General features: G+C 42.9%; 1 protein-coding gene across 3 annotated transcripts in view; it reads left to right on the forward strand.

The window, feature by feature from the left end:
* The window catches only part of LOC137357081 (glycerol-3-phosphate acyltransferase 4), a 45,073-nt gene that overhangs the window by 16,414 nt on the left and 15,241 nt on the right, over positions 1–13,418 (forward strand). For 2 of the 3 annotated variants that reach the window (XM_068023077.1, XM_068023076.1), the window contains exons 2-6: positions 3,313–3,382; positions 4,431–4,728; positions 9,819–9,893; positions 10,677–10,766; positions 13,177–13,270. In XM_068023077.1, the coding sequence (XP_067879178.1) occupies positions 3,313–3,382; positions 4,431–4,728; positions 9,819–9,893; positions 10,677–10,766; positions 13,177–13,270 (627 nt within the window). Of the gene's footprint in view, positions 1–3,312; positions 3,383–4,430; positions 4,729–7,259; positions 7,282–9,818; positions 9,894–10,676; positions 10,767–13,176; positions 13,271–13,418 lie in introns of those variants that run through there. The other variant, XM_068023078.1, reaches the window with a different exon arrangement.

The raw sequence follows: 13,418 nt of genomic DNA on the forward strand, positions 1-13,418 counted from the left end.
TAAATGAATTCATGGAGGCTGACCTTAAGCTGCAGAGAGATTTATTATCTGTCCAACCTCTTTTATGAGAGCTAGTTGGATGTGGCACTGAAAATTTGCTTAGCAGAGCTGGAAAATTCCACTTTATGACTGTCCTGGGCTGAGGAATAGTGACGAGTTGTCATCTCGCTATTTTTGTTCGTATTTGAGGACAAACAGTTCATACTGTTAATCCCAGCTCTGTGGATCAATGACTGCATGAAGTTTAGTTAAGTTACAGTAAAGGTCAGACTTGGTAATGAATAGTTGTAGATGTCACATTTTTTGTCTTGAACCAACCAAACTTGCTTTTTCCTTACTGCTCCATGTCCATCTTCCATTCACTTTACTTCTTTTACCTTAACCCAGTGCCCTATCCCATGTAGTTTTCAAATTATGGCTTCAAGTAGTAAGTATTACACTGGGATTTATGTACTCTAGTTATATCAGTTCACTACTGTGGCTCCATTTAAGTGAAAATGGTATTGGTGATCAATGAAGTAGTTTGGCTAGAGTGAGTTATCAGGCTGCTGGAGCCATGGAGTCCTGTGTTAAAGAACTTTTTTCAGATTGTTGTGCAATAGGTTAATGTGTTCTGTTAACTTACTAGAAAATATCAGTTCGTTTTTCAGATTGAATAGTTCAAAAAAAGTTTTTTGTGGTTTTTGAAAGTCCACATAAACAATAACTACTGTCCCCTATTAACCCCCTCTCATTATCCGTCAAACACGATTTGCCTTTAACAAATCCGTGATGGCTCTTATTTATTAATTCACGTGACATTTAACTTTGTCTTTGATCAATGCCTCTAAAAGTTTCCTTACCACTGACATTATGCTGACTGACCTGTAGTTACTGGGTTTATTTTCCCACTTTTTTTTTTTTTAAAAACAGGTGTGTAACATTTGGAATGCTCCATTTCTCTGGCTCTGCTCCCATATGTAAGAAGGATTGGAAGATTGTGGCCACAGCCTCTGCAGTTTCCACCCAAAATTCCCTCAGCTACATCCCATCCTGACTTGATGACTTCTCTATTCTGAAGAGCGCCAACCTTTGAAGGACCTCCTCTGAAGCTATTTCGATCCTCCCCAATTTCTCTACTACCTTTTGTCTCGTGAAGGCAAATACAAATTCAGTCCCTCAGCCGTGCCCTCTGACTCCACAAGATAATCTTTTTGGTCCCAAATAGGTCCCACTCTTCCTTTGACCAGCCTTTTACCATTTATATGTTGTAAAAGCTTTGTGTTCCCTTTTATGTTAGCTGCTAATCTATTCTCATACTCTCTTTTTGCCCCTCTTAGTTCTCTTTTCAGTACTCTGCACTTGCTATATTCTGCGTGTCTACTATATTATGAATCTGACTTTATCCTATGCCCTTTTTTTTGTTGAATTGTAATCTCGATATCCTTAGTGATTCAGGGAGCTGTAGCTTCTAATGCCTTTCCTTTTCCCATCGCGGGAATGTGTTTACTCTGTACCTGGACTGACCCCTCATTGAAGACTTTCCAATGTTCATTAACTGTTTTACCTGCCAATCTCTGATTCTAATCTACCTGGTCCAGATACCTTTTCAACTCACCGAAGTTGGCTATCTTCACCTTTGATTGTTGCATGTCTCTTTCCATAACTATTCTAAAGCTGATACTGTGATGACTGTTTTCCAGAGTCTCTGCCACTGAAACATGCCCCACTTCTTTCCCCAGAACTAGTTCTAACTTTGCTGCCTTCCTTGTTGGGCTGGAAACAACTGATCAATAAAGTTTCCCTGTACACATTTCCAGAATTCATTCCTCTCCTTATCTGTTACACTGTTTTTTCCCAGTCTATAATTAAGAGACTTGCACTGTAGTGCATTGTTGGAGGTACTGTACTTGGAATGAGCTATTAAATTAAGGCTTTGTCTGCCTGTACAGGTGGATGTTAAAGATCCCATGGAACTATTTGAAGAGGAATTTCTCCGAGTCCTGGCCAACATTCCTCCCTCAACCAATACCACAAAAAGCCAACTAAGTGGCCATTCATCTCATTGTTGTTTGTGGGAGCTTGCTGTGTGCAAATGGCTTTAACTTCAGAGTAACTCATTGTTTCTGGAAGGTATGATGAGTTAAGATATCGATGCAAGTCTCTTTCGCAGCAGTCTGTATTGTAATGTTTTCTAACAATTTGCCCTTTTACTGGAATTCTCATAGGCCAGACTGTACGGTTCAACCTAGGGCTTACGACTATTCATTGAGGACTGCTGCTGCTGTGTGTGTGAAGTGGTATTGGCACAGTACAGCAGACATCCAGTCAGTATTCTGTGACAGCTGACACCATCCGTGCTGTCTTGCCTTCTATGTTCGGCTCTCATGATTGACTAATTGGAGCACTTGTGCTATTTGCAAAATGGATGCAGATGGCCTCTCAGCTTGTGTATCACTTGTATTGTTTACGGTTGATCTACTCTTACTGGTTTCAAAAGTCCTTACTGTAACTCGATGTTTAATTGAGGTATCAATCACCCAAGCTTCCAAGAATAGTTGGAAGTTGACAGAACCAATCACACTAAGAAGTGGTGCTTCTCTCTGCAGTTGCCAGCTAGTTTTAGTTGAGGTGGTAACCATGCTCTGTGCAGAGATTTTTAACCTTTTTTAGTGTTTAATCTCGAAGTCCTCTGAAGACTTGGTAGGTGGTTTTCCAGTGCATTGTAAAACTAAGCCACACAGGGCTGGATGGTTCAGTGTTTGGTCTGTACTGACTTACCTGGGGGTGGTGGGGTGGGGGGTGGAACTCACCTAGCGTTCCCAATCCTCATGGCTTTCCAGTGATTCCCTGCTGGAAAATGTGTGTTGCCTGTCTATGGGCTAAGGCAGAGTACGGTTTGACTGTAAAGCCTACCTACCTGCAGTTACCGTCCAAGAATGAGAACCATGCAAAGAATCCACAAACAACTGAAAGCTCCATCATGGAACAGCTAGGGGGCAGACCTATATTCGGCAGTGATAAAACAACCTAATCCTGGACAGGACCAGTAGTTGGTCAACATTTCAGCTTTCTCTGGGGTGTGGGGGAGGGGGTGTACAGCTTGTAATCGCTTCAATCTCCTGTTCTTGGACGGTATCAGAAGCATCCTTCATCATCTGAAGTAATTTCAAAAATAAGTAGCTACGACACACAGGCACCAATGCAATTGTTGTCATTGGTGGCCTCTCTTCTTTGTGATCTTTGTTACTTGATATGCCTGCATGCTGCCATTTTCTTTTTAAAACTGATAGGGTGCGTTAGTCCAGTGAGCGTGTCTGCTTTATCTTTCAGTGGGCAACACTGCGGATAGAAAGAGGAGCTCGCGAGAGAAAACACCTGATCTACAAAACCAACTCTAATGGTAAGTGCCATTCTGATCACACATTACAATGATGGAGAGGCATAGATTGTCAGGTAGCATCGTGGAAATGTTACTGGACTAGTAATCCAGAGGCTTGGAATAATGCTGCAGAGACATGACTTCAAATTCCACCGTGGCAGCTGGGGCAATTTAAATTTAACTAGTTAAATCGATCAGGATCAAAAGCTGCTCCTCATAATGATCATGAAACTATCAGATTGTCTTAAAAAGTCCATCTAGTTCACTAATGTCCTTCAGGGAAGGAAATCTGCAGTCCTTGAATGGTCTGGCCTACATGTGACTCCAGACCCACAGCATTGTGGTTGACTACTCTGAAATAGCCGAGCAATAAAACCTGACGGATTAGCCAGCATTGACCTAGGCCCTTCACTCTCGCTGTTTCAAAATCCTGGAACTCCCTTCCTAACAGCACTGTGGGTATACCTACCCCACATGGACTGCAGTGGTTCAAGAAGGCAGCTCACCACCACCTTCTCAAGGGTAATTAGTGATGGGCCATGAATGCTGGCCTTGTCAGCGATGCACAAATCCATGAACAAATCAATTTTTAAAAAAATCAAGCCTCCATCCGGAGTTGATATATAATCATTGTCAAGACTCTTTTCCCCTCAGCCAACCGTGTAGCATCTCATGATCATTAAGGAACATTCAGTTTCTTGAATTCGTGATGCTCCAGATGGTCTCAGCAACTGTGGGCTGGAGAAGGTAAATTTTAGGCAGTGCCTTCATGTTGACATCTGGTGAAGTCTCGACTTCAATGCAATCACGCTCAAGGTCTGTGCTCCCATATGAAGAGCTGGTATATGGACAAAGATCTATCCCTGTGTAATCATAGTAAAGAAAGGAGCTTTAGAAGAGAGAATAAATTAAGAAACTAATTTCATTTGCGTTCATCAGCCTTCAGGATGACCAGTTTTCAGTACATTAAGAGTCAGGTGAACTGATGCATCATCCGCTGTGTTCGCTGTGTCCCCAGCAGCTGTGCCAAGGTGACAATGGATGTACCGTGTTTCTCTTTTCTCTCCAGGTATAATCATGAAGGAACCCACGTCTCTGGAGGAGGAGATAAAGCAAATGCGACGGAATGGGAGTAACAGATCCCTGGACAGCCGGGAGTTTGAAATGTCTGATATCTTCTACTTCTGCAGGAAGGGTGTTGAGACTATTGTGGACGATGAAGTAACAAAACGATTCTCTGCAGAGGAGTTGGAATCTTGGAATTTGATGACGAGAACTAATAATAATTTTCAGTACATCAGCCTTCGCCTGACTGTCCTGTGGGGGCTGGGTGTCTTTGTACGGTACTGCTTTCTACTCCCACTGAGGTAAGCACAAAGCCGTCACACAATGATGCTGGTGAGACTTGCTCATGCAGTGTCAGGTCTCTCCTCTGTCGTTCTTGACATTTGGGAAAATTCAGTGAGCACAAAATGATAGCGAATCTCTTTCAGAGTCTTTGAATTCCTCCTCCAGATATTTATGGGTATTTTTGAGCAAAATATTGGGTCCTAGGTTAATGTTGTCTAATTGGGACACTTCAGTTGGGAATAGTATCCCTAGTACAGGGGAGGAGAAAAACACCGCTACCAAATGATTTCTGCTGGAAAGTGTGTTGAGGGATGGCAGGTCTGGCTTTGGTGACTTCCATAGTGGAACAGCTCACTCTTCCCAAATTACTCCACTCCATTCCCTTTTTCCACACTTGGTATCCATTGTATTGCTTTTCTTGTTGTAAAGTGTTCTGAGGCACCTTCCTGCACGTGCGAGATGCTATATAAATGCAAGTGGTTATTGTCTTACCTCACAAATGAAGAATGACTGCTGGGCTGAGGTGCCAGTGGTCATGTAATAACATCCCAGCAATGAGGGGACAACATTGAGAACTATTGTTGAAAATGCTGCTGAAACTTTGCTCTAGGGTGGATTGACAGTGAGAAGAGACCATTCTAACCTATGCCTGGGTTAGATTGACACTAATGCCAAATAGGAAAAAGCAGCATTCCGCCAAGTCTAGTCACCCAGTATTTCAACAGAAAATAATAGAGATGGCAGAGAGCGTAATCAGCTCGTGCTAAAAGCATGGACTTGAGTTGAGTGCATTCAGATTCCATTATCCAATTGTAGAGTGTAACATTTCTACCATGTACCAGTGATGGAGCAGAGCTCGGCACTTTGTGTCCTGTACTTTCTGGTCTGAGGGAGAAAGTGAGCACTGGGATGAGAAAATCTAGCCTTACAGTGTGACAAGTGGTGTGGAGACAGAGTTGCTACATTGCCACCACTGGTGTGAGGACTGCTAGCAGCATTAAATGGGAAATATGAAATGAGGAGTGTAGAATGGGGAAAAAGTGGCACAAAAGTCTAAGTAAAAAAACATGACAAAAATGAGGAAGGTTTTAGAGAAAGTGCATGCAGTAATATGATTTTTAATAAATATGCACTACATATATTATATTTAGATGTGTTTTTGTGTGTGTAGATATAATATATGTGTATTGGTGAGTGGGGTAGTACAAGTTGAGGTTTGGGCAGTAGATTTTTGGATGAGCTCCAGTTTCTGGATTGAAAGAGCTGAATCTGGAGGTGAAAGAAACATGGATGAGACTTTCAGCAGCAGCCAGACAAAGGCGGCATCAGTAACAGACGATGTTACAGACCAGAAAGTAGACAGCCTTTGTGACGGAGAGGATCTGGAGTCTGAAGCTCAGCTTGGGTTTAATAGAATGGTGAAGTTGCCATGAGTCTGGTTCAGCCTGAGACTGTGCAAAGTGTTGCAGCAATCATTTAGTGCTCATTGCTATATTCCCTGTTGGAAATTTTACATGTCTGCACAAGATTTTGCTTTGTGTTTGGCACAGTCACGTCTGTGAATAGACTTGGTGCCCCCTATAATCTAAAGTGCATCTTTGCTTCCCAATAGCAGGTAAATAGTGACTTGGGCATTGCAACAATAGACCTTTGGCTGCACGTACTGGATAGTTTGATGTCGCATGTGCTCTCCTGTCGCAAAGTAGGCAAATCACATCCTTGCAGCTCACATAAAGAACAGGAATCTGCTGCAGACCAAGTCACTGCCAATGTGCTGCTCCTCATGTTTGGAAGGAGTGTCACATTGGGGATTGTTACCCATTTAGCCTGAAAGGAATTTAGTTCTAATTGATGCTGGATTATTGATATAACATCAGGTTCAGTTTATAATGGGTTAACCGTTAGGCACACAAGTCGTTAAGAAATAAAAACAAGTTAGAATAGAGAACGAGGCTTTCCATCCCAGTTCAGGCTGGTATTTATCCAGCACTTGAGCAAATACTCTAATCAGCTTCTTTCCACATCTCTTCAACCCCTTTACCTTCATTTACTCATCCAATCTAATCTTCAATGTTGACATTGTTTCTGCTTCGACTACTAACCCTGGAACTGAGTTCTGCAACCTCACAACTGAGCCAAGATGCTTCTCCTACTCTCTGCTCTCAATCTCTCCCATTTTATCTTGTATCAATTCTAGAGTCTCAGGTGCTGCCAGCATTTTGGGTGGTGACCCTCCATTGTTCCTCAGGTGCTAGATATCTTAGACTGTGGCATTCTATTTTCCTTTGCTTACTATCTCACTATGAAACTATTTCAACACTCATCAGCTATTCCCTTAATTTCAGTGAGATTTAAACTGATAGTTAACTAGTCATCAATTATAGTAACTGATTACATGTTCTTTGAGCTGATTTAAGCAGTTATTTTAACCTAAAAGCTATGCTGAAATGACAAATATAGGACTTCAGATGAAGAAAATATTTTAGAATTTCTAGTCATTCCTGAGAGACAACTTGACTGGCTCCATGGTCAGGAGCTAATGTTCAGGGTGAATTATACTGTGGCTAACAGTGAGTGACAACAGTCAGCTGATTTGTGGCTCTCAAACTCTTGAATTTTTCCTCACTGCCGTTTCTTGTATTTTTTCTTCTGTTTCTCAGTTTTCTCTCTTCCTTTTCAGGTACTGATGCTTTAATGGGACACTGTTCCACATACAAACCTAAGAAATAGGAGCTGCAGTAGGCCATTCAGCCCCTCGAGCTGCCCCGCTATTCAATAATATCCTGGCTGATCTGATTGTGGCCTGAACACCACTTTCCTGCCTGCACCCCCCAACCCTTGAATTCCTTTGTAGATCAAAAAACTATCTAACTCAGCCTTGAATATATTAATAGACACAGCCTCCACTGCTCTCTGGGGAAGAGAATTCCAAGATTAATGACTGAGATGAAATTCCTCCTCATCTCTGTCTTAAAAGGGTCACCCCTTATTTTTAAACTGTGTCCTCGAGTTCTAGATTCCCACAGGAGGGAAAAATCCTCTCGGCATCTGCCCTGTCAAGCCTCCTCAGAATATTAAATGTTGCGATATGATCACCTCTCATTCTTCTAAACTCCAATGAATACAGGCCCAACCTGTTCAACCTTTCCTCAAAAGAGAAACACCTTCATTCCAGGAATCAACCTCGTGAACCTTGTCTGAACTGCCTCCAAAGCAAGTAAAATAAGGAGACTCAAACTGTCCGCAGTAGTCCAGGTGCGGTGTCACGTATGCCCTGTACAGTTGTAGCAAGATTTCCCTACTTTTATATTTCATCCCCTTGCAATAAAGGGAAACATTCCATTTGCCGCCTTAATTATTTGCTGAACCTGCATGCTAACTTTTTACATATCATGTATGAGGATACCCAGGTCCCTCTGCACTACAGCATTCTGCAGTCTCTCCATTTAAATAATATTCTGCCTTGCTATGCTTCCTGCCAAAGTGGACAATGTGTGGTAACCACAAGCTGTAGCAGCTCACTGCTAAATCATGTGAACATTCTTCATGTGTGTGTCAGACGTTGGGTTTCAGTGGGTCATCCCCCGATCATTTCAGCCTGGTCTTTTCACCATGTATTGTCATTGCACGACCATGTGGTCTGTACGGTTCAGTTACACACTGTCTTGCCTCTGTGAACTGAACCATCAGGAGAAACAACTTTTTGTTCTGAATGGGATTAAATGATGAGCAGTACACTCCCCTCCCCACCAAAAACATCCGATAATCATGAAATAATTTCAGGAAGTAATTGAGCATGGGCCATTCAGCTCTTGGTGACTGCCAGCTCTTTCAAGGAACAGTCCAGTTTGTTGCATTCCCTAGCTCGATCCCTATATTCTTGTGAATGTTTTCTCCTGTAACTATTTATCCAATTCCCTTTAGACCTATTAAGCAGTAAATTTCCAGATCCTAACCACTCGTTGCACAAACAAGTTTTTTTTTTCCTCCTGTCGCCTCTGCTTCTTTTGCCAGTCACCTTTAGTCTGTGCCCTCTGGTGAACCAGCCATTGGAAACAGTTTCTCTTTATTTACTCTAAACTCTGATTTTAAACACCTCTATTAGATCTCCTGTTAGCCTTCTCTGCTCCCTCATTCTTGGAATCATTGTCGTAAATCTCCTATATACCCTCTCCAAAACCTTCACTTCCTTCCTAAAGTGTGGGGTCCAGAGTTGGACACAGTACTGCAGCTGGGTTCAAAATAGAGAAACTAGTTTGAGCTTGTGGCTCCAGGATTAACATGCTGACTGAAATTTAAATTGGCAGTCTTACCAGTAAAAGCCACAATGTAACTAATGAGGAATTTTGCCAAATATCACCTTGGACAGGAAGGGGATTTGCTACTGAGTGTGGATTGAGGCAGTGACGATGAAACTTTACAATCCAGTCATCTTGGACTGCCTGCTGCTAACAGGCTATGCCTGAAATCGAAAATATTTCACTCCTCGGTGCGAGCGTTTTGATAAGCACAAAAGACAGTCAGCTCATCGCATCCTTTAACTTCTTCGCGAGGTGCATGCATGTTAAGAGTAACTATTAGAGTCATAGACTGATACAGCACTGAAACAGGCCCTTCAGCCCACCGAGTCTGTGCTGACCAATAACCACCCGTTTATACTAATCCTACATTAATCCTATATTCCTTACCACATCCCCACCATTCTCCTCCACCTACTTACCTACACTAGGGGCAATTTACAATGGCCAATTTACCTATCAACCTGCAAGTCTTGGGCTGTGGGAGGAAACCAGAGAACTTGCAAACTCCGCACAGATAGTACCCAGAATCGAACCCAGGTCACTGGAGCTGTGAGGCTGCGGTGCTAACCACTGCGCCGTCCCAAATGGAATTGACTCTATACCTTGGCAGCTTAAAGCAATGAGTGTCTGCTTTTGATTCCTTTTAAAGAGGGTAGAGAATTCTGAAGCCATTGATCAATTGAGATCGATTTCTTGACAGCAAGACTCCTCAGCATTGAAATGAGGGCTCTGTGCAAAAAAGATTTTTTGTGTAAGTTTGCAACCTGCATTAAAACCTAATTGTCTGACATTATTGGTTTCTTCAGGGTTACCCTGGCAATTACTGGCATTAGCTTGCTGGTAATTGGAACAACCATGGTGGGATATTTACCGAATGGCTGGTGAGTATTGTCTTAACTGCAAATAAGAACAGGGTGTTTGTCATCCTGTTCACAACTCTGTTTTCAAATTGATTTTCTTTTCCAATTTTCCACTGCTGCTTCCTCACTGAAGGTGTTTATTCATGTTCCAGTTCCAGAGCTCTGATAACTTGCCAGTATGGCCAGTATTCACAGATAAGCTTGGGTAGTAAGAGCTGCCAAAAAATATTCATCACTGGTGGACATTTCAACTGAGCCGCAGCCCAACCCTGTCCTTGAATATGTTCTGATGGACATCTAACAATCATGTACATGTGAGCAATAGGTGAGGGGATTTCCAGTAGAGTGGATTTGACTGGATTCTCATTAAGGGACTAATTTTGTTCTCCCTGAAGCGTGGTTCCGAGGCCTGTTGCATTAACTGGTACGTCGGCTGAAACCAGAGTACCATTCACGGTCAGTCCTGCTTGGTTCCGAGTCAAAAGTATTTGTTTTGCACCTAAGCTTGGATTGATTGAACCTTTCCTATTTCTAGTCATGTTTTACTTTCTTGCAATCGTTGTAGTTATTCAGTGAGGAAGTTGATCCTTGGCTGTTTTTTTTTTTAAATCCTCTCTCGCTAAGTGACAGTGAGAACAATTGTTATACCCAGCTGATCCAAATTCAGCAGGCACAGGCACATGGGGAATGAAATGTGGAATTTTGAACTTTTGTAAATTTGATTGAATTCTTTTTGTCTGCAGCTTCTGTTGATCTTTCCCTTCGCTAAAGTTTTGCAGTGTTCCCTCTCCTCCCTTTACCTAGGTTGAAAGACTTTCTCAGCAAGCATGTGCATTTGATGTGCTACAGAATTTGTGTGCGAGCACTGACTGCAATTATTCACTACCATGACAGGTGGGTACGTAGCACTGAATGCACTAGCTGCTTTTATCCCAGAACTTGCTTGTGTTTGATCATGTCATCAGGCATTTGGGATTGATTTGTGTTTGGCAATAAGAGTTGGAGGAAATGTCACATGTTTTATAGCATCATAGGTACTTGACAGAAGGAGGCCATTTGATGCATTGAGCTGGTGCTAGCTCTGTATACAAAACAACTTGCACGTGATGGAATACTCTTCGCTTGCCTGGATGAGTGCAGATCCAACAACACACGAAGCGCATCACCATCCAGGACAAAGCAGCCCGCTTGATCGGCACCCCATCTACCACCTTCAACATTCACTCCCTCCACCACTGACGTACAGTGACAGCCGTATGTACCATCTACAAGATGCACTGCAGCAACTCACCAAGGCTCCTTAGACAGCACCTGCCAAACCCACGACCTCTACCACATAGAAGGACAAGGGCAGCAGCTGCATGGGAACACCACCACCTGCAAATTCCCCTCCAAGTCACACACCATCCTGACTTGGAACGATAACACTGTTCCTTCACTGTCGCTGGGTCAAAATCCTGGAACTCCCTCCCTAACAGCACTGAGAGTGTCCCTACACCACATGCACTGCAGCGGTTCAAGAAGCAGCTCACCACCACCTTCTCAAGGGCAATTAGGGATGGACAAATGCTGGCCTAGCCAGCGACGCCCACATCCCAAGAATGAATTTAAAAAACGATTTTGATAAAATCTTTAACATAGTAAAACATCCAGATGTTCAAAGGAGTGTTGTCAGACAGAATTTGACACTAAGCCACATGGGACATGTGTAAGTGACCAAAGGTTTGATGAAAAATAGGTTTGAAGGAGGAGAGAGAAGCTGGAGAGGTTCAGGGAGGGAATTCCAGAGCTTAAGGCCCAGGCAGCTGAAGGCCAATGTCAAGGGTAGTCACTCTCACTTCATCTCTGGAGTTTAGCTCTTCTGTCCATTTTTGGATCAGGGCTGTAATGAGGTCAGGAGCTGAGTGGCGTTGGTAGAACCCAAACAGAGCTTCAGTGAGCAGGTTATTGCTGAGCAAGTGCTGCTTGATAGTACTGTCAACAACACCTTCCATCACTTTACTGATGTGTCAGAGTAAACTAATGGAGCAGTAATTGGCTGGATTAGATTCTTTCTGCTTTTTGTGGACAGGACATACCGAGGCAATTTCCAACTTCGAAATGCATGTTAGGAAGAGAGAACACAAAGTTACAATCTCATACTTGTGCAGACATATTAAGTTAGAATTCAGTGCATCGTCTGAATTTTACCAGTGCAACTTAATTATAATCTGTATCTTTGCATCTGTATTTAGATCCTTCCCATTCAGATATTGTGTTAGTGTCCAAGATCACCATTATGAGTGGCTATGTCAGGATTTCCAATTTAATTTTGCTGCCTTGCATGTTAAAATGCTATTGGAGGAGCTGCCCACAGGTTTGGGAGTTACCAGGAGATTTAGCTTTATACATGTGGTGTGGAATGTACACACACCAGCCACCATTTCCCTCTGCTCACCTCCACAGCTTCCCTACTTCCTCTCTTTAGCCACGATGACTAGTTAAACGATCAGAATCCAAGGCAGTGAGGGGGACACGGGTCAGTGTGAGCAGTGAGGGGGACACAGGCCAGAGCATCGCGACCAAGGTACAAATGCTGACTGCAGCTCAGAGAAAGGAAGTAGACCTGCACTGGTCAGTCTGAGAGATAACAACAATGATATTTGTATTAAAAAGTATTCTTACATGTGTAAAGTCCTGTCTCTTACCATGCTCATCAAAATGGAAGGAATGTTTTGGAAGATTCTTGTCCTCACCTTCAAATCCCTCGATAGCTTTGTCTCTGCCTGTCACCATGGTCCCTTTGAGCTCTCTGCTGCTCTACACATCACTTTATTTTCCAATGTCACTCACCATGTTCTCTGTTCAGTTATCACTCCCCACTCTCTACATCTCTGGGAATCCCCTCTCTGCCTTCACAACTTCCCCTTAGATTCTGCATTTTCCTTCTCGTGACCCTTTCCTTTATTTTTCTGTTTCTCCCCCCCCACCCCCCACTCGTGCTCACTCACTATTTGCTGTCCTGTAAAGCTTACCCACTCATGTTGCAAAGACAGTGTTGCTGTCTTGGTGTTTGTAGATGTGGAAGCAAAGGGAGAGATTACTGAGAAACATCCTGAAGTGGCGTGCATTTGGGTGAGTAGGGGAGCAGAGAGAATGGGGGATTTCTGAATTCCTCATCACCAGCCCTGAATGAGGAAGAGGAGGGAGCAGCTGCGCACTGATGCCCTGAGTCAATGCATGTCCTTGCACAGGTTTTCAGGCACTGAAGTCTCCTGCGATTAGCTTGCTTTGTGTTCATTCCTTTTATTCATTTCTCTGGCAGTGAAAACAAGCCTAAAAATGGAGGCATATGTGTTGCAAACCACACCTCTCCAATCGATGTCATTATCCTGGCAAGTGATGGTTTCTATGCTATGGTGAGTACTTTTTAAATCTTGATACTTAGATTCCTACAGTGGTGAGAAAACTGGACTTAATAAATAAGATCATGTCTCTGGGGTGGTCATTGTGTCCTCCTTAAGCTTCACTCTTATGTTTCAAGATCTCATTCTGTCTCCCTCAATC

Source organism: Heterodontus francisci, chromosome 47 (assembly GCF_036365525.1).
Source record: "Heterodontus francisci isolate sHetFra1 chromosome 47, sHetFra1.hap1, whole genome shotgun sequence".
In the NCBI taxonomy this organism is placed as follows: domain Eukaryota; kingdom Metazoa; phylum Chordata; class Chondrichthyes; order Heterodontiformes; family Heterodontidae; genus Heterodontus; species Heterodontus francisci.